The 20,399-nt window shown below is 35.4% G+C and overlaps 1 protein-coding gene across 2 annotated transcripts in view; it reads left to right on the forward strand.

Annotated features, from left to right (window-relative positions):
* Nucleotides 1-20,399, forward strand: part of ARFGEF1 (ADP ribosylation factor guanine nucleotide exchange factor 1) — a 92,572-nt gene that overhangs the window by 40,462 nt on the left and 31,711 nt on the right. For both annotated transcript variants that reach the window (XM_062570302.1, XM_062570303.1), the window contains exons 6-19: nt 1,086-1,359; nt 1,727-1,834; nt 2,514-2,686; nt 3,491-3,624; nt 7,094-7,328; nt 10,902-11,001; nt 11,114-11,253; nt 11,358-11,466; nt 12,455-12,656; nt 13,874-13,985; nt 15,174-15,379; nt 15,479-15,563; nt 16,307-16,478; nt 17,684-17,835. In XM_062570302.1, coding sequence (XP_062426286.1) covers nt 1,086-1,359; nt 1,727-1,834; nt 2,514-2,686; nt 3,491-3,624; nt 7,094-7,328; nt 10,902-11,001; nt 11,114-11,253; nt 11,358-11,466; nt 12,455-12,656; nt 13,874-13,985; nt 15,174-15,379; nt 15,479-15,563; nt 16,307-16,478; nt 17,684-17,835 — 2,202 coding nt within the window. The remainder of the gene's footprint in view (nt 1-1,085; nt 1,360-1,726; nt 1,835-2,513; nt 2,687-3,490; nt 3,625-7,093; nt 7,329-10,901; nt 11,002-11,113; nt 11,254-11,357; nt 11,467-12,454; nt 12,657-13,873; nt 13,986-15,173; nt 15,380-15,478; nt 15,564-16,306; nt 16,479-17,683; nt 17,836-20,399) is intronic.

Here is a 20,399-nt window from a genome sequence, read left to right on the forward strand (position 1 = left end):
GTGATAAGCACCAAAGGAGTAATCCACGATAAAAAAAAATACTGCTTCAGTGGTGTAATCACATTCTTGTAACATTTTTATGTGTAACAGTCAGTAACAGATATGTCACTGTATGTCACTGAAACTGTCATTGTGAGTAGTCAGCGGGGACTCCAGCATATGTCCTGTGCCTTCTACTGCTGATGATGATAAGGCAAAATAATTGTTTTAATCCCTATAAAAGCCAAGGGGAATCCCCAGATCAGAGAGCTACTTGAATTTCTAGCTACCTCTAGAAGTAACTCTGCTGCTTTGTTGCAAACTCTAGTAGCTTCCTTTCAGAATATGTAGGGGATATAAGTTTATGCTTACTTTTTTTTTTAAAAAAAAAAGCAACTGTATATTGGTACACGATACCGTCCCAGTTATATATTTATAATACATCATACAATACATAACAAGCAGTTATTTAATCTGTAATTTGAAGGGCTGTGTCTACTCAGAGATGTATAGCACCCTGAAAAATATAGCATAGAAAGATTTAAGTGGAAGAGTAAATGGCAGAGTTCATAGTTAAGTTACAAAATTTCTGGTAAATGCTAGACTCTACAGGATACAGAGATTGCTTTTGGCATGTCAAAGAACACCCTGGTTTCCTTTGGTTTGACTTTGGTTGCTCCTGCCCTGCTCCATGCAGATTTCAGTCCTAGAAAACATGAAACCAAAATAGTTTTTGTCTTAAAATTTTAAGATGACACAATCATTTCTTCCTAGGGGTCTGTAGTCCTTAGTGTTTTGCAATTCTTGTTCCTGTAGTATGTCTTATTTATTCATCTTCCACAGTAAAGATACGGTAAATGTAATGTGCATAGCTGGGAAGCAGCTCTCTTACAAAAGGTTTATTTTTTGATAGTGGAAGTAGTTGTAATAATACAAATGACGCATTTTCTTAAACTCGTATGGCTTTATTAAGGCATTAGGTAAGCAAAGATGTTAGGGATTACATGTTTTAGTGTGTGTGTTGTTCTGTAAACACATACACTATACATACAGCTTGAATTTTGTTCTCATGATAGAATTTTTGTGTAATTGCAATATTTTTCTAGCTTCAGGAAGCCAAACAGATGGAAAAGGAAAGACACAGACAGCAGCACCATCTTCAGCAGTCTCCAGTAAGCCATCATGAGCCCGAGTCACCTCAGTTAAGCCACATTCCGACACAGACTGATCAGCTGTCTAAAGAGCATGAGAGGGAGCTTGACCACAACACGAATGATTTGGATAAGAATCTTCAAGAAGAGACAGAGGCGGAAAATGGATCTGATATTTCTAGTGCTGAAAATGAACAGACAGAAGCTGACCAAGCTACAGCAGCAGAAAGTAATCAGCGTGTATTTGTTTCATGGAGGGAGGGAATAGGTCTGTTTTTAAAGTAATGTAGAAAAAAAAAGTAAATGTAAAATGTAATATTGGGAAAGTTTTTGAAAATAGTATTTGAGAAACAGTAGTTTTTAGTGTTTAACTTGCATCAATTCTGTATATTTATATATTTTCTGCATAGATCTGCATATTAATTGTCATTTACAAGTTAAACAGTGGAAAGTTCCTTCTTCATTTACTGTTTTCAAAACATCAACCACTGCACTTATTAATGTGTACTCCCCCATCAATAGATTTGTTATTGAATATTTTAGGTTTTAAATATAAGCAAAATGCTTCCTTATTATTTATTTTATTTTTTTTTAAGATCTTTCTAGGGCTGATGGAGGAACATATGGTGAAAATGAATGTGAAGAGAAGGCACAAGAAATTGTACAAAGTATTGTGCAGGAAATGGTGAACATAGTAGTTGGAGGTATTATATCCATATTTATCTGTCTATTCAATAAGGACAGCAATCTGAAGCTTGACATGAAGAATTATTTGAACACTACTGACTAGCTAAAATACACCTTTATTTAACTAATTTTTATATGTTAATTTTTAGGTTGTCTGTCTTCAGCTGTGTGTTATTGGACAATAAAGTGAATGAGATTTCAAGCATTATTTTATCCACTCTATTGGAGCATGTTGTTCTTTCAAAAAAAAAAGGGGGGGGGGGGGAAGCCTGAGGTTTTTCACTTGTGATAACAATTTATGATCAGTTTTCTCAGAATTTTTGTTCATTTTGTTTTTCTGTTTTGTGCCCACATAAAGTCTTAAAAATGAGCTTGTCTCTGAAATAGTAATGAAGTTCAACATTTCTCATTTCGTTGGAAAGTACATATGAAATTAACGACTTTTTTCCCAACACTTGTTGGAAACTTGGTAGAATTGTGAACCTGGTACTGTAAATTTCTCAGTCGTTTTCAACTGTGATTTTCATTAGTGGAAATTACTGTTCATTTTTATTTAACATTATAATGTAAATTTTTGCCTAAAGCTCCTTTCTGCCTTATGAAACTTCGCTTCTGGTTGATTTAGTATTTAAAAGCTCTTTTTGCTTTGCGTTCTTTCTTAGCATTCGGGGTTAATTTTTATATCTTTTCTAACAGATATAGAAGGGACTGCTGAAAGTACAAGTGCTGATGGCACAATTGTAACATTAGAGGATGGCAGTGACAGTGAAAACATTCAGGCAAATGGAATTCCAGGGACTCCAATTTCTGTTGCTTATACACCATCTTTACCTGATGACAGATTATCTGTCTCTTCCAATGACACTCAGGTACAGGCAAATACAAATCAGGAAATCCTGAAAAAGGAATGGTTAAGATAAATGGATTTTTTTTTTTGCCAAACAGTTCTGTAGAGAATGTTTATGTTTTATTTCCACAAAATAACTTAAATTAGTTTCAAATGTTAAATCATGTTCTAAGCTTTATTGCATTTTTAATACATGCTCTCTGTTTTATCAGATATCAGCATGTGTACAGTGTCTACTGACAGAAGGTCTCTGCTGTCAGTGCAGTAAAAAGGTTTGGGAAGGAATAGCTCATAAAGTTAGTCACAAGACATATGCCATGTTAGCTGAAGATAACATGAAGATAACATTAAGTATATTGCTTATGTAAGTGTTGCTTATGTAGAGGACAATAGCACAGAATTGCAAGAACTTGGTAGTAGGAGTTGATATTGTACCCTAAAAATTTTACCAGATTCATCTTGCCAAAGGTATGTAATTACTTGCATTCTAATAAAATGCCTCTTAAAAAAAAAAAAAGTTATCTACTGAAAACTACTGAAAACAAATCTGTGCAAGTTACCTTGTTTAAACTTGACTAGTCTAATTTGATTGTGATCTCTGTGTAATTCTGACTTCTCACTGAGATGGTAGTTTTTGTTAGTGAGTGCGTTTATTTTAATGGCACTGCAGAATCCTATTTTTTCTTAATTTAATCTTGAGACCGTAAAATTGTAGTGAATTGGTTATATTGTATAATATCTTAACTTCTTGTTGCTAGGAGGTGGGGATTTCCCTACACACCCTGCTAATGCAAAATGGAATACTGAAATATGTTAACTTCTTTAGGAATCTGGAAATTCTTCAGGACCTACCCCTGGTGCTAAGTTTTCCCACATTTTACAAAAGGATGCCTTCCTTGTATTCAGGTCACTGTGTAAACTCTCTATGAAGCCCCTGTCAGATGGACCGCCAGATCCAAAGTAAGTAGAATTAAATGTTCTTAAAATAAGTCTTTTCTATTTTAAAAATAAGTTACTTAAACATTTTTGAGAATCCTCAGTTATTCAGAGGACAATAGTATGGTAAAATAGCCTGGAAACTTTGAAAAGATACTTCTATATTGTATTGCATCTTTTGTATGTTAAATGAAAGCAGCTTTTCTTACCCATCTGACTCTTCAGAAGTTTCTTAACAATCTTACACTGCTTTATAAGTACCTAAGATTCTTTCTAGTTGTTGTGTGTAACAGTTTTACATCTAGCGGGGTTTATAAAGAAAGTTTTCAAATATCTTTGGTCTCAGCTATTGTTACTGTCATTTTGAGTAACACCTAAGTCCATAACCATTGTCATTTATGCCCTGCAGTTTCTTTTATCTTGCATATTGAGTATTCAGTATGCATGCCAACTTAGTTCATCTTCATATAAGGTCTTCACATTGTATCACAGATTTGTTAAAACTGCTATCAGTTCAGTATTATTCATTCTCATGTTCAGGTTGGATGCTTTTGACAGCCTTCTCATCCAAAACAAATGTTTGGAAACAAGGTCTTTGTCTGTTTTAGAAATTCTACTGTGTAATAGAAGATACTATGTTTACAGTTTGACAGACAGAATTGTTTATTCTAAAACAAAACTCTTTGTATCTCAGATGCCAATATCTGAGTTAGTCGCATCTGTTGGCACAGAAGTTTGCATTTCTAGACTTGGATAGAATATATATGCGTCTTTTTTGCATGTTAGGAACAGTTTGTAGTAATTTTCAAGAGGACTGCGTTTTTTGCTATAGGCAAAGGCCCAATTATTCTTTAAGATAACATCATTTTTACTATTTCAGGTTCTCACTTTAACCTGGGTAGCTTTCAGGCAGCTTAAATTTAACCATTGATATCAGTAATAAGCTGAAAAAAAGTAATGTAATGGAAAGATTTTGAAGGGTTGATCTAGAACCTTTTTTGCATTGTCACCTAGTCACGGTCTTTGGAAACTGAGGAAATCCAAGAATAAAGATTAGGGGCCTGAGGTTTTTTCCTTCCGCTTATAGAAAATCTTTCTTCTGGAAAGTGCTATAAATTCTGTGATTGAAGTCACCTCTGTAAGATTACGAATACTATTTATTAAAGGCTAAATTAATTAAATGGGTTAAATCCCTCTGGAAAAGCAGCAATAGTTAATGAGGCACTTGGAACCATTTGAATCCATGGAGTCCTTGATGTATATATTAGAAGTGATTAAGCTCTTTATATAGAAAAATTAGGGAAATGACATTTAGGACAAGACTTAGCTGCCAAGGAATCCAAAGATGTTCTGTGTTTGGGGAAGTGCTTAAAATTGATCTTGGTTCTAAGGCATTGATGTCTTGTTGTAATTGGGAGAGTAGATGTAGGATATCCACAGCATTAAGAAAAAAAAAACCTACTAAAAATCATCCTGCTAATGAAACTGGCTATGAAGTTTTTCAGGAAAATATTTTTAAATTTTAGGTAACTGGGCAGGGAGCTTTAATTTAGACACAGAAGACTCGGATGTGCTTGATGTTTTTAAATATTTTTTCCTAGATACAAAATAAGGTGGAAAAAAATACTTTACTTTAGAAAATTTTCCTGAAAGCTCATTTATTAGGTTTCAGTCTTTAAGGTTGTTTTAGACTAAAGTGAGTTTTCACATCTTATGAAATTGGTGAGGCCAGCAAGTTACAATTTGGCAATGAATTGACGTTTACTTGAAGAAGGCGATATTTAAAATACAAATTTGGAGAGAATCTCTAGTATTAGATATTTGTTTATGCTTGAGAGCAAAGCATGCATCAAGTTACAAACTTGTTCAGATGGATCAACATAATGCAAAATCAAGCCTTTTACATAAAAGTTGCACAGCTAGATGGAATGTAACACAGTGCCCAGGGCTGGGCACTTGAACTGTCACTGAGAGCATTTTTCGGGCATTTACTTTGACTCTGGGGCCCATTAGGAAGAATGAGAGAAGAAGGTGTTTGAGGCTTCTCAGCCTAGAGCATATGATGTGGGAGAGTACAGAATATAGCTTATGCAACAGACCCTCACGCAGATGAATAAGAAACTTTTAGAGGAGAGGACACTTAAAATAAATGCTGAGAAACTTTAGGCTTACAAAAAGGATGGGATCAATGTAAGAGAGAGTACATCATGTTGTATAACTATTTTTCTCCCCTGTCAGAATACTTACTTTTTGAGCCTAGAGGGTGCAAGAAAGTGGTAGCAAGTTTTTGAGGCCTTGGGTGACCTTTTTAAGGTCAGTTTGACAGCTCCATTTCACATCTCAAAAGTGTCTTCAGACACGACTTAAGATTGGGAGATTATGTTGGGGAGTTTGAAATGGTAACAGAATGATTTTTTTCTTCTCTCTCTCTCTTTTTTTTTTTTTTTTTTTTTTTCCTGGCCCACTTCCCTTGTAAGCATGCAGAAACTATTGAGTTTTTGTTGTGAATTTGTATTTTTGTTTTTAACTGGATTGGAATGGCTTTTTTAAGTTGATATTTTTGCAGAATACAGCAAACATTCAACTATTGTGTGTGCCATGTTGATTAGAAGAGTGCCTTATATCTGGGCTATATATGGAAAAAACTTGCTTTCATTGTTCCTCACATTTCAGTAGTTGCCACTCATCATCAAGTGGTTGTTTGATGAAAGCTGTGGTCTGTCTTGTTCATGAAAGCTATTTGTGTCTATTCTCACTCTTCTGAAGAGGCACATAGTCTTTTTTGAGATGATCAGAAGTGGGAAGGAGCATCAGGAATCTGAGGAAAGACTGCTTTCATCCAGAATACTAATTAAATTATATTATGTTTTCAAAGATAGTTTGCTATTGCCACGTTTATGATAGGCATGTTATGTGTCTTCACTGCTCTTGGAGTGAGACAGTGCCAGTAACTGACATACAGTGTAAAATACCATATTTATGTAAAAGAGAGGTGGTTGTGTTGGGAAGAAGTAGGTCAGGCAGTATAGCTATTGGTATTAGTGGAAATAGAGAAAAAGGAGGAATCTCTAGAGTAAGTTGCTTGCTTTCCCCTTTTGATAGTTTAGATTCTGCAGATGGGATGGGTTGGGATCCTCCAAAGTCCATTAAAAGGAAAGAGCGTTCCATTCACTCTCAGACTAAGAGTAGGCAATGTTGCCTACCTTTCGCTGTTGAGAGGTATTGCTCTACAGATGAGTAACTCAATAGTAACGGAAAGAAACAGTGACTGGAAAAGGCTGTTCTTACCCATATCCTTGGCAGAAAGGTGACTGCTTAACCAAATATGTTCAACATCTTCGTATTGCTCTTTCTAAAATAAAGTTGTTTCAAATTTGTGTTTATTTTTTGAATGTTCCATATATAAAATTGTTGTGGTGTACTGACTTTTCAAAAGAATACCTTAATTTTTATGACTTGCATGTGGTTCATATGCTGTATTGTTTTATTCCAGGTCTCATGAACTGCGATCAAAGATTCTTTCATTGCAGTTGCTTCTGTCCATTCTGCAGAATGCAGGACCTGTCTTCAGGACAAATGAGATGTTTATTAATGCTATTAAGCAGTATCTTTGTGTTGCACTGTCAAAAAATGGAGTGTCATCAGTTCCAGAAGTTTTTGAACTTTCACTTTCCATATTTCTTACCCTCCTCTCAAACTTTAAGACTCATCTAAAGATGCAGATTGAGGTATGTCTAATTTAAAAGGGCATGTTGGGTGAGTGTCTGTCTGTGTTTGTATGTAGCTTGATCTTATGTAGAGAAATCATGTTCTTCTTCCTGAATCTCAGCTTTTGCATAAAGACTTGCCTAGTTTTTCCCTGCAGTGATTCCCCAACAATTGCCCAAGGGCAATAGCCATACTTACAATAGTGCATTTGAAACCTCATTCAAGTATAATAGGTAGCAATATTTCCTTTGGAATATTTAGAGATTAAAATTTACTCTGAAACATCAAAAGTAATGTGGCACTTAAGGTAATGTCAATTTGACTGGTGAAGTAGAAAGTGACAGGAAAACTTGAGTACACCTATTTAAAAAAAAATCTCTATTATATTTTAACTAGAACGTAAAATGAAGTCTCTAATAAGCAGTAACACATTTTGTTAATATCTGTTATTAAGTAATGAAGATTAAGAAATCTTCACTGTATATAATGTATGGTTTTTCAAAGGAGTTTTAGAAGAAGAATTAATGTCATGAAATATTATGTAGATTCTTTTTAAGGTCACTTAACCTGATTTTTTTTTCCCCTGCTCCTTATATCCCAAATATTTGATTATTTTAGCTACTTTCCTTAGATACCAGGACACAAATTTGATGAGCTTCCATCTCTGCCATCCTATCCTTAAATTTCAAACAGGAAACGATGGTATAGCTGAGAGAGCTTGGATATAGAACACCCAACATTGCTGTAGCAGCTTTTAGAATATACTAAAATTAGGACTATCACAGGATGTCAGGGCTGTATTTCCTTTTTGCAAATATGAAAGCCAAAAGCTTGATGCTGCCAGTGCTGCCATTTCTATCATTCCAAAGCACAAGGGACTTATGCTTTTTTTTTCTTTTCTTTTTGTATTTTTCCCCCCTCATGGGTGTGAGCTAAGAATTCCTGTTCTTTCAGCTAGTGATCCTAAAGGTTACACAGAAGACAGGGGCAGACAAGTAGATAGATCCATGTTGGGTTTGTGACTTTAGTAAGTTCCTGGAGCTGTAAGGAAAGCTATATGTTCTGATTTATAATATGCAAAATCTGTATTTTAGATTTGAGGCAGCATCCTTCATCTGTGCAAGAAATGCTGGCATATTGTCTAAGTTAATTTCAGATTCTGTTGAAAGTTAACTGGGGCATGGTACCTTTCAGTGAGGCACTTTAGAATGTCCTTCTTTGTAATTTAATTCTCAGCTATTACTGTCGTCTAATAGTCTGAATCTTACTTCATTACTGTAGCTGTATTTCTGAACAGGTCAGCAGATGCATTTGCAGTAATGTGTGAACCACCTCTGACACTGGCGGTAGGCAACATTTTGAGGGGGCTCCTCTCCTTCCTTTGCCCCTCCTTTTTTGCATAATGTTTTCTTGGAAATCAAGACATCGGTTTCAAGGGTGTCATTTAGCTATAATACACCTTACTACCCTTCCACAACTCTGAGTGAGCTGTCTGTTTCTTATCTTCAGTTGACCAAATGAAAGCCTAAGGTCTTTTCTGGTTTAGTTTCCTGATATGCTGAGAATAGTCTCAAGTCTATGATGTAATTTTCAGTAAGTAATTCAGTGATAGATACCATTGTAAATATCTAAAATGCAACTAATCATAGAATCAGTAAGGTTGAAAGGGACCTCTGGAGATCATCTAGTCCAACCTCCCTGCTCAAGCAGGGTCACCTAGAGCATGTGACAGGGTTGCATCCAGGCGGGCCTTGAAGATCTCCAGAGAAGGAGACTCCACAACCTCTCCGGGCAACTTGTTCCAGTGCTCCGTCACTCTCACAGGGAAGAAATTGCCCCTCACGGTCAGGCGGAACTTCCTGTGGTTCGATTTCTGCCCATTGCCTCTTGTCTGTAAAGCTATGAGAGAAGTCGTACATCCCAGGGTGTGCTTTGATGTGCAAGAAGTCTGCTGTGTTTCAGAAGTACAGAGATCTAATAAGTTTCATCGTAATATGTAGGCCTTTCAGCAAATTTCTCTTGCAGCTTAAAGACTTGGGCTTAATTTTCATACTCAACTTTACTCAATCAGTGATTTCTTTTTTAAAATTCTCTACCAGAAAATAATAATTTCTCTGATTCCGGAATGGGTAAATAGCATTATTGTCTTCAAGTAAAAATTCAGAGAACAGCAAGGATGTGGTGAAAAACTGCTGAGAGCACAATGTTTAATAATTTTTTTCTTCCTCCACTTGGATTCCTTGAAGTTGTGCCTAAAGTCACTCTTATATTGTGCATATTTTTAAGTGCTTGGAATAGTGTTCCACTTACATTGATCTGACCTGATCTATGTTGAACTCCTTATGCTTCCTAGGAAGACGTTCCTTAATAAGAAAAATAACTGGGATTGTGCTGTTTGCCTCTTCTTCCCTGAAAAGGCCAGTGCAATGGAAATCTTATTGGTGCATTTTGCTTGAGGAAACGGCTTACTATCAAAGTTGCTTAAAAATCAATGTTGTGTTTTTTCACAAAATAAATACGCATTTAAATCAAAACATACTTTACCTGGCTGATGGGATAAAATCTCTATAGAGTTCTGTCATATGAGGGGATATTTACAATTAAAAACAAGTTAGTAATACCTTTGGATGTTTGTTCTGCTCTTAGAGTACCTTGATGGCTTGGAACTGTTAATATTCTTGAATAAACGTAAGTTGATTGATTTGATCAACTGCCTGAGGAGAGGTGAACTGTCAATGGTGATGTAGTGCCATTAGCAGTTCACAGTTTGAGTTCGTACACTTTTATAGCAGTCACTGCTTACACTAGGAAAAAAGTTAGAAAAAGCCTGCGCTAGCTGCTAAGCATGTGCAGCTGAAATAGTAGGACTGTAATGCTAACAGAACTAGTGGGAACTCATTGAGCAGGAGAAGAGTACTCTCTATTCCAGATGAAGGCATCTGTACTAAAGCACTTTCAGGGAAAACTGATGTCTGATTTAACAGAGATTTTCTTCTAATTAGAGGCGCTGCATTTCATATGCAGCGTCTGACCAGTGTTCTTCCTCCAGTACACTAATGGTATAGAATGATTCTCTTGTGTCTAGGTGCTTCCCTTCTAAGAAAGGGCTAGTACTTTAAATTGACATTGTTGGCTGTTTTTTTTTTTTTTTTTTTTTTTTTTTTTTTTTTTTTTTTTTTTTGAGAAAATCTGTCATGGTGAGATAATATATCTGCTTTAAAGATCCCAAATGATTTGAAACTATAATGGTAGCTTAGTCTTTTAGACTAAATTGTCCTTCAGGACTTAAAGCATTTGCAGTAGTTCTGCTTTAGTGATCAGAATATAAACAAAACTTCAGCTAGACAGAACTCCATAAGTACACATATCCTAATTTGAAGTGCTACTTCAAACACATTAAGCATAAGTAAAGTTTTATTTCCTCCTCTCCTCTTCTTCCCTCTCTTTTACCTTTAAAATGCTTAAGTACTGCCCATGAGCTTTCAGAATCGTGTCAGAATATTGGTCTTCCAAGTTTGATAATGTTGTTTGAGAGTTAATATGCTCTGGATGTAACAAATGACTCTTTTCCTTTTTCTGGAATAACTTGCTAGGTTTTCTTCAAGGAAATTTTCCTGTATATCTTGGAAACTTCTACTAGCTCATTTGATCATAAATGGATGGTTATACAAACATTGACTCGGATATGTGCAGGTATTAAGGACATTTTTGTTTTTGCATTTTTATGCTAAAGAGAAAAACTGAACTTGTCTTTCATTAAATAATCTAGTTTGTTTCAAGTTTAACAATATCACTTTGTTTATAGATGCCCAGAGTGTAGTGGACATTTATGTGAACTATGATTGTGACTTAAATGCAGCAAATATATTTGAAAGACTGGTTAATGACCTATCAAAGATTGCTCAAGGAAGGGGTAGTCAAGAGCTTGGCATGTCCAACGTTCAGGTAAAAATTCTATCAAACTTTGTAAAGCTTCAAGTTTCTTGGCATGATAGGTTAAAACTAGACTTTACATTTCACTGATGTATGTCTTTTGAAATCCATTCTAGGAGTTAAGTTTGCGAAAGAAGGGATTGGAATGCTTAGTATCAATCTTGAAGTGCATGGTGGAGTGGAGTAAGGATCAGTATGTAAATCCCAATTCTCAGACAACGCTTGGTAAGATGGGGTTTGTAAAGATGTACTCCATAAATTTAATGCATTTTTTGCAGCATTTTATATTGTTGGTTCTGGTTTTGTAAAAGTGATTAAAATTTTTTTTAAAAATTGTTTATAACGTTTGAAGAAATTAATAAGTTTGGATGGTTGTCATTTGAACAAGTTGTGTTTTTTTTTTTCCCTCATAGTTGTCTAAATTCCTGGGAGACTGTTACACTGGAAGTTAATAATTTCTGGGATTTCATGTATTTTTAATTCTAAGGGCACCATAAAACTTACTTGGAAGATCTCCTAATTTCCAATTCAGTCTAATTTCCAACAGATTAATACTAAAGCAAGCTGCATGGAGTTTTATTTTTTAATTTCATAATACATAGCTATAGGACATCCAGCGTTACAAGCAGTGAAATAACTGAATATATTTTATCCTTGTTTTTATCTGACCTGAGATGAAAAAATACCAAGGTTATGCCACGATTTTCAGTTTAAATGCTTAAAGTTGTTAGCTGAAGTAGTAACATCATTTTTAGACATGCGAAGCACTACTGTGAGAAAGAGCACCAGCTACTTGGCATATGTTAATCATATGCGCTTTGAGCACCAGTTTCAGAAGCTTTAAATAGTGCGATTTGCTTCAGGTCCAAGTGTGACATTAGATTTGAGAATAAAGGGGAAGATTTGTATTTGGGTTTCTGAGGTGTTGCTTCTATTTTTATCAAGTGCTTCGAAATTGCAGTTGTAACTCAAAGCTTAAATTTCAGGTATGTGTCATACTGAGAGAGTCCCCCCTGATATACTGAAATGATTATTTTCCCAACCAAAACAAAGCAGAACGTTTATGTAAATATAAATAGATCACTGAAGATACTATAGTAACTTCTAGAAGCTTTCAGAGAGGATTTGAAGAATAATTGAAGAATAAACTCTTTTGTTTCGATGTGTATGTATTTTGTGTGTATATAACTTTCCCCTTGCCACCAATTCACAGGCCAAGAAAAACCCACAGAACAGGACAGCAATGAAACCAAACATCCCGAGACAATTAACAGATATGGAAGCTTAAATTCTCTGGATTCTACGGCTTCATCAGGAATTGGCAGTTACAGCACACAGATGTCTGGCACTGACAACCCAGAGCAGTTTGAGGTCCTAAAGCAACAAAAGGAAATAATAGAACAAGGAATTGACTTGTGAGTGCCTTTTTATCACCCGTGGGAGGGTGGATTCTTTCAGAACTACGAAGATGCCTGGGTTTTTCTTCCTTCTCCTCATAGATACTCATCTTGTGTTAGGAAAAAAACTCTGGATGTAACAGCACTTCCTCTGGTGAAAGAGTGCTGAATGGTGTTCCCTTTGGAGCCTGTCAACAGTGTTTTGTGTTAACCTAATTCCTCACAGCTAGAAGATGAGTACTCTGAATGTTTGTTCTTTTTTTTTTTTTCTCCAGACCTGCTTGTCTAAAAATAAGGTTTTTATATTTGAGTAAAATGTGTATTGAACTCATGCAAGAAGATGAATATTGCCTGTTTTACTTTACACATTACTCATGGAAGTGCTTATATGCTTAAGATGATGTTCCCTTTAATTTGTAAGCTTGTCATAGTTTGAAGTGGAAGATAATATAATTTCTGAGTCTGACGTGAATCTTTCATGTGATTTCAGCCTGGTCACTCCACCTCCTCAGTGAGCTCATTTTATGCAATAATAAAAATTTTCTTTAGTAAAGATTTCGGTCTGCAGACAAGCATGCCTTAGTCCTTAAAGGTCTTGGTTTCTTTCAGTCAGTTGATCTTTTGTCCAGTCATTCTTGAATTCATTCATTCATTATCAGTCTTACAGGCAACTGATGGATTTTGTAAGCTTTTCACTGAGATTAAAATAAAAAATAAAATGTAATTACTTCTTTCCAAATCAGGAGTATGCAGTAACCAGAAGTACTGTTTTTTAACGTACACACTTAACTTGCAATGAACCTGGAATTTCACTTAGTTTTAGTTAGATTGCAGAAGAGCAGAAACTGCATCCTAGACCAGAGTAAACAATATTGTTTAGCACTCGGGGTCGGAGGGAAGACTAATTTCATTGCATAGTGGATTTGAAGACTTGATACCCTTTTTACTGGGAGCTACTTGGATTCCATGATGGTAGTTGCTTAGGAAGAAGGAAGAGGAAGCTGTTCATAGCAAGGGAAAAAGATAGAGGGAAGGAATAATAATAATATAAAGGAATAAGTTGTTTCTACCTAATACTTAGTTTGAGAAAGGAAAAAACTAATATGCAAATTTTGATGTGTCATCTAGGATTGTTGTGGGTTGTTTTTTTTTTCTCTTGTTTTTATGAAGCAGGTATGGCTATGTGCACAGATGAAAGGATTCACTCTCATTCTGTGTTGATTTTGATTGCACAGATTCAATAAGAAGCCAAAGAGGGGGATACAATATCTACAAGAACAAGGAATGCTCGGCACTACCCCTGAAGATATTGCCCAGTTTTTGCATCAAGAGGAAAGATTAGATTCAGTAAGATCTATTTTGCTAATCTGTTTTTGTTCATGCTGATGTTTTTATACTAACTGAAAATCATGTTAGTGTGTTTTAAGGTGTATAATACTCTTGTACAAGGGAGAAGAAGAAAAGGAAATTTCCCTCTTTAAAAATCTGTAAGCTCAAAGAATTTGAAGTATGAGTGCTGCATCCTGTGCTATACGCACCTTGCACTTCAGTGGGGGTATGAAGTAAATGGCTCATCTACCCGAGCTGACTCGGGACTTGTATTTAGTTGCTAGTATAGCTAGCAGTAGCTTACTAAACTATATTTCCTTCAGCCCAGTAAGGCAGAGCCAGGAGTAACTATCCATCAGAGACGGCTAAAAAATAATAGTCTGGTGCAACAATGTGAAAACCATTCTTTGCTGCCTCCCAAAAGAAAAGTATTTAAACTCGATCAGTTCTTTGATTTGGTTTACAGCAACCAACTGTTGCTGGACTTCAGAGGATCCTGCACCATCAAGCTGAGGAGGCTGAGATTCTGTTACGCTGGTATTGTCATAGAAGATTAGGTTTTCTCAAACAACAGCTTGTGCCGTTCTGCCTAGTAGCCATCTTTATTGTTTTCCATAGGAGGGCTAGCATATACCCATGCTTGCAGCTATGACTAAAGTCACAAGCTTAAGCATTAGAGCTTAGAATCTCAGTTTACGCACAGAGGCACCTATATCTGAATGCACAGTATTTTTCATTGTACTGTGTTGCTGTCATCTATTGGGTTTGAGTACTAGTTGTTTGTACTTGAGCATCACCTGCATGTATTTGAGCTCTTTAGTGTAATGGGGGAAAAGTTAAGGCTGTAGTAAGCTTTTCATTCCTGTAGTAAGTTTCCTAACTACTCAAAGCAATGCAGCAGAGAACAGAACAGTCATTGGTAATACTTTGTCTTGTGCACACATGGACTCCGTCTAACAAAATGAAATGGTACGGGAGTAAAATCAGAAGGGGGAAAGTAGGCAGGCTTGAGCACACAAGAGCATTATGCTAGAGTGTATGGCTAAAGTATACCACTTTAGCGAGCAGAAGAGAATCAGGAATATGTCATAGTTAATTACACGCAAGTCTCTGTGGGACATACGGGCAGTATGTCTCTGTTCTCACTTTACCAGTGTTTTCCAGTGTGAATGCACTAGCTTGTCTCTTTCTGTTCTTATTTTTTAGACTCAGGTTGGGGAGTTCCTGGGAGACAATGATAAATTTAACAAAGAGGTCATGTATGCATATGTAGACCAACACGACTTTTCAGGAAAGGATTTTGTTTCAGCTCTACGTATGTTTCTAGAGGGATTTCGTCTTCCAGGAGAGGCTCAAAAAATTGATCGCCTAATGGAGAAATTTGCTGCTAGATATTTAGAATGTAACCAAGGGTAAATAGTACTTTATTTTCAGAACTTTGGAAAGCTGAATAATAAGTAAAAGTTGCTAATATATTACTTTGCTGTTTTTTCCCTCTTTCTCCACATCAGGCAAACTCTTTTTGCTAGTGCAGACACAGCGTATGTCTTAGCTTACTCAATTATCATGTTGACAACAGATCTTCACAGTCCCCAGGTATGTTGCTAGAAAAAATTGGTAGAATTTCAACTTTCAGATATTGTGACAATAGCTGTAAAAATCTGGGTATTTGATGTAACAGCAGGATGCATTTAAATATAGTAGCTTAGATCTGCACACCTTTTAAGTAATAATGTTGTGCTTCATTAAGTTGTTTTGGTTAGACATTTCTGTAAAGTATCGTTTCCATCCCATGCGTTGAATAGGGATTGTATGGATTTGTTTCATATTACATATATTTCATATTACAGCACTCTCAGTAGTTCTGACTTTGACTGTAGGTTAGATCACTTACATTAACTGTTTACCCGTTGATTTTAATACACATCTGCTCTTGATTTAGTTAAAAAAAAAAAAGCTTTATTTTGATAAATACCTGCAGTGCATTGCATTCAAAGTTGTAATGATTAGCCATCATCATTAAAAAAAAAAAAGATTATATTTAAAAATAAATAGCGTAGTCTATATGACAAAATAAAACACTAATTTCAGTTTGTAATTGAGGGCTAATTAAACTGCAGATCCTGCTGGATGCTTATGAGTGTTGTAATTCCCATTTGGCTTTCATGATTTTGTAGGTTTGAGAATGTAGTCTTATTGGATACTTTAAAATTTCTCCTGAATCAACAGTTTCATTTTTTGATAGTAACTTCTTATCTGTTTGGCTTTGTAGACAGCATTGTAACTGCTTAAAAATTTGTGCCATTTGCTGATGTTAATAGCGTCTCTCTGGATTTCAGGTAAAGAACAAAATGACAAAAGAACAGTATATTAAAATGAATAGAGGTATCAATGACAGTAAAGATCTCCCTGAGGAATATTTGTCTGCTATCTATAATGAGATAGCAGGAAAGAAGATTTCAATGAAAGAAACAAAAGAATTAACGATACCCACAAAATCCAGTAAGCAGAGTAAGTAATTGTAATGTTAGATTTTTCCAAAATGTTGCCTCTTCAGTTTTGTTATCTATTTGAAATGAGAGAATCAAACCAGCACCACTTACCTAACTCCAAATGAGTCATAACTTTTTATTTCATATCTTTTTCCTTTTAATTTAAAAATGCATGACCTTCAAATCTATGTTAAATAATACAGTTTGTTTCCGCATCAGTGTAGTTCTGAATGCATAATGTTTGGTACATTTTCCCATAAAGAAAATAGGTTTTAGTGTTGAGTAACACCATAAGGAAATGCATATGAAGGCTTTATGAATTAACAGTTTGGCTGATAGGCACACTGCAGAACAAACATGGTGGTTGTCATGTATTTTTAGGTTAACCATTGTATTTTCTTCCTGTAGGCACCCTTACTTCTCCAAAAATCTTGATTTATTTGGTTTACAGAGTCCTGATTTTACTACACTTTTAAAATTAGCTTTTCTTCTCTCAAATACTAAACAAAAAGCTGCAATTTTGCACAGTGTGAAGATTTAGGTGTTCTTAATTATAGTTTTCTACAGAAAACATTGGAGAGAGACATAGCTTCTTCCCAATGTAGTCAAATTTGTGTACTTATAAGGTTAGCTTAGGGCTTACTTAAGAATAGATAGCTTACAGGAAATTTGCAGCTGCAAAAAAGAATCTATCTGATTTTTCAATAATAATTCAATTTGTGTAATGTTTTTATAATAATTTTATAAAAGTTAATTATTATTATATACTTTGGGTTTCTCTGTTTTGATGAGATGGAGGTTCCATTACTAAAATTAGAAGGTGATAAGGTGGTCCTTTCTGCTGGAGAAAAGGATTATTTTTATTCTAGTTTTCTATTGGAGATGGAATGCCACGAAACTTCTATTCTCTTTGAGTTTAGCTCAGTGGATGTACGTTGAATACTTATGCTGTAAGTTGATGTGATGGAGAAGGAATGCTCTATGTGCAAATCTTGAACTGCCATGTAGAATTAAAAATAGTTTGTTTCATGTGTAAATCTGCCTTGAGTTAATTTTTGAATCAATATTCTAATACAGGTATCTTGCTAATATAGTAATCTCAGAAAATAATGACAATCGAAAAGATGTATGACATTTAAATAATGAAAAATTTTGAAGTACAGTATTCCTGGAGACACCACTGGTGAAGGTGCACAAACCTAACGAGAGAAAATGTGTTTGCAGGTGTTGCTAGTGAAAAGCAGAGAAGACTCTTATATAATTTGGAAATGGAACAAATGGCTAAAACAGCTAAAGCTCTTATGGAGGCGGTGAGCCATGTTCAGGCACCTTTTACTAGTGCAACACACCTGGAGCACGTGAGACCTATGTTTAAGGTGAGCATGTATATAGACATTTAACTAGAATTTTAGTTTCTCCATAATGCAAAATGCTGATTGTGACAGGATTCATTAAAAACATAAAACATTTGCATCCAGCACATTTTGATTATTTTACAATTATTTAACTTGCAGCGTGAAGGAAAGAATTTTGAACCTTCTACTCCAATTTCATTTACCCTTGGATTTAAGAAATTTCTATGCTGATGGAAGAAATCTTGGTGTAGTGAGGGAGTTATGAGTGGTATATTGGGGAAGAAAAGTGTGAAGAATGATTAAAAACTTGCAAGAAGAGATTTTTATTTCAGATGCACAGTTAAAACAACAGCTTTATAAAAGTGAGAAATGACTCATCTTGGTATTTGAGTGCCTCCTGCTCCCAAAGGAGATTACTTCATTGCATTTCGGGGCAGGGGGCAGCTGTTAGAGTAAACTTTTCACTAATCATGCCTATTGCAAAAGAATTGCAAATAGATATTTCAAAAAAGAGTAGGAGGGCCATATAATTTTGGGGTGGAGATAGCTAAACCTATATTAAACTGTTCTAAACACCTGTCTTCACCATTGCGTAGGGGCAAGCTATCTCCAACACAAATGCCTTTTCCATACAAGCAGTTCAGATTTATAGGTATGGAGTATGTCCAGCAGAGATTTACATTCAAGTAGCCTTTTGGATATGGTTTTTGGCTTAACTAAATACTTTCAGTAAGCTGCTACTGAAAAGCAGTTGTGCTTTTCCCGTGTGCTCTCATTCGCTGCACTCATGCCACTAGCAGTGCTCATCTGACTCTCCTGTGAACTGCTCCAGGGAGTTCATTCTCCAGTAAGTTAAATTCTCAGAAAACTACTATTACAAGAAATAAATTGTTCACTGAAATGACTTACTGAGAGATCAGATTTAGCTCCAGGCCCTAACTGAAGAGAGAGTGTGGATCTAGGAGTAAGGTTACTGTCTGTAAGGCAAATCTTAAGCTGTTTATCACACTATTAGTAAAAGTCTATCAGTACTCTGTTTGTACAGGAAAATGCTAAATCAAGTTCTTATTTAGGATCTGCGTATGACTTAGCCGAGGTACACTGAACATAATTTCTCTCTATTGACTTCTTAAATGCTGAAATACAAAAATTCAAATACAGGCATCTGTAAAATTCATAAACTTTTTTCTTAGAATATTACCCTATTACTCTATAGCATTCCTAGCCTCTAGTATCTTAAAAGTATGTTTGGAAAATGCACTACTTTTGCAGGGTGAGGGGGAAGAGCAAAATGAAGTATCTGTGTAATTATCAGCTTCTGTATCATTTGTGAAGGTCATAAGACTCCCAAATCTTCTTGCTTTAGGGTGTTCATAAACTAAATTAAGTACTGACAGTGTGATACTTTGAGCAGAGATCTCTCTTTTCAAAAAAAAAAAGAAAGTGAGAACTGTGAAAGTAAAGAATATTTAATTTCATATTGACTGTTCTATTTAGATTTCAACAAAATTTCATAAATCTGTAGATATCTTTTACCTACAGATGTCATAGTGAAATTTATTATTACAGGCAGATTAGCTAAATTATCAAAACAATAAAAATTCACAGTATGCCAAATCAGAGCATCTCAAATCAGAGTGTTTACTTCAGGAGTAATTTTAATGACAAAATGACCTTTAATGACAAAACAGTCTATTTGTAATAGCCTAAATGTAATCATAAAGCATGCTATACAGATCTCGAAATAGTTCATAACAAAAGAAAGAATTTTGGTTTTGAGATTTTAAGATTAGTTTTTAGAAATGAAACAATGAAATCCTCCTAAAAAAAAGAGGGGGGGAGTGAAGTCCTGGATCTAGCAGTTTATCTGGTTTCTTTAATTATCTCCCAGAACTGTGGTTTGGTGTACTGAAATTTTGAATACTTTTCTGAAGTGGTGCTTTTGGAATTGTTAGCTTAAGTGAAACCAAAGCTGTATTGCATTGCTTTGATATGAAAGTGTGAGATCTCTTGCTGCCTGCTATTTCTATTGACTGTGTATAGCACCTGGGGTGATTGCAGGTGGTTATTTCTAAAACTGTTCTGGATGCCCTGGGGTTTCGTCAAGCTTGTGTGGTGGACATCCATAACCACACATAATGATGGCAGGATCCTCTGCATCTTCTGACCATTTTTTTTGCCTGTGGGAGAGGGAGCCTTGAACACAAGGATAGGACCATGTGAGCTCTTCTGCAATAGCTTTTAGTTAAGCCTATTATTCCTTCTCAGTCCCTTTTAAGGCAAGTGGCATGGGGAACTTCAGCCATGGGTTTGGACCCAAGAAGATGGGAACCAATAATAGCAAACTTAGTGTAGAGAGGTTGGGGAAAGAATGGTAACCTGTCTTGTAGTGGTTTTAGCTGAATTAGTAAAGGTGTGGTACAACAGGGCAGCATCATTTATTCTTTCTCCTGTATTATCAGGACAAACTGTCTTACTTGAGTATGTAGATTCCTTTAGGATGAAAAGTAGTATCTACTTTGGTATTGAACATGTTGGTTCTTGTCACAAGTGTTGACTCTAACTTTATTCTAACTGTGCAAACA

Source organism: Rhea pennata, chromosome 2 (assembly GCF_028389875.1).
Source record: "Rhea pennata isolate bPtePen1 chromosome 2, bPtePen1.pri, whole genome shotgun sequence".
Taxonomy (NCBI): domain Eukaryota; kingdom Metazoa; phylum Chordata; class Aves; order Rheiformes; family Rheidae; genus Rhea; species Rhea pennata.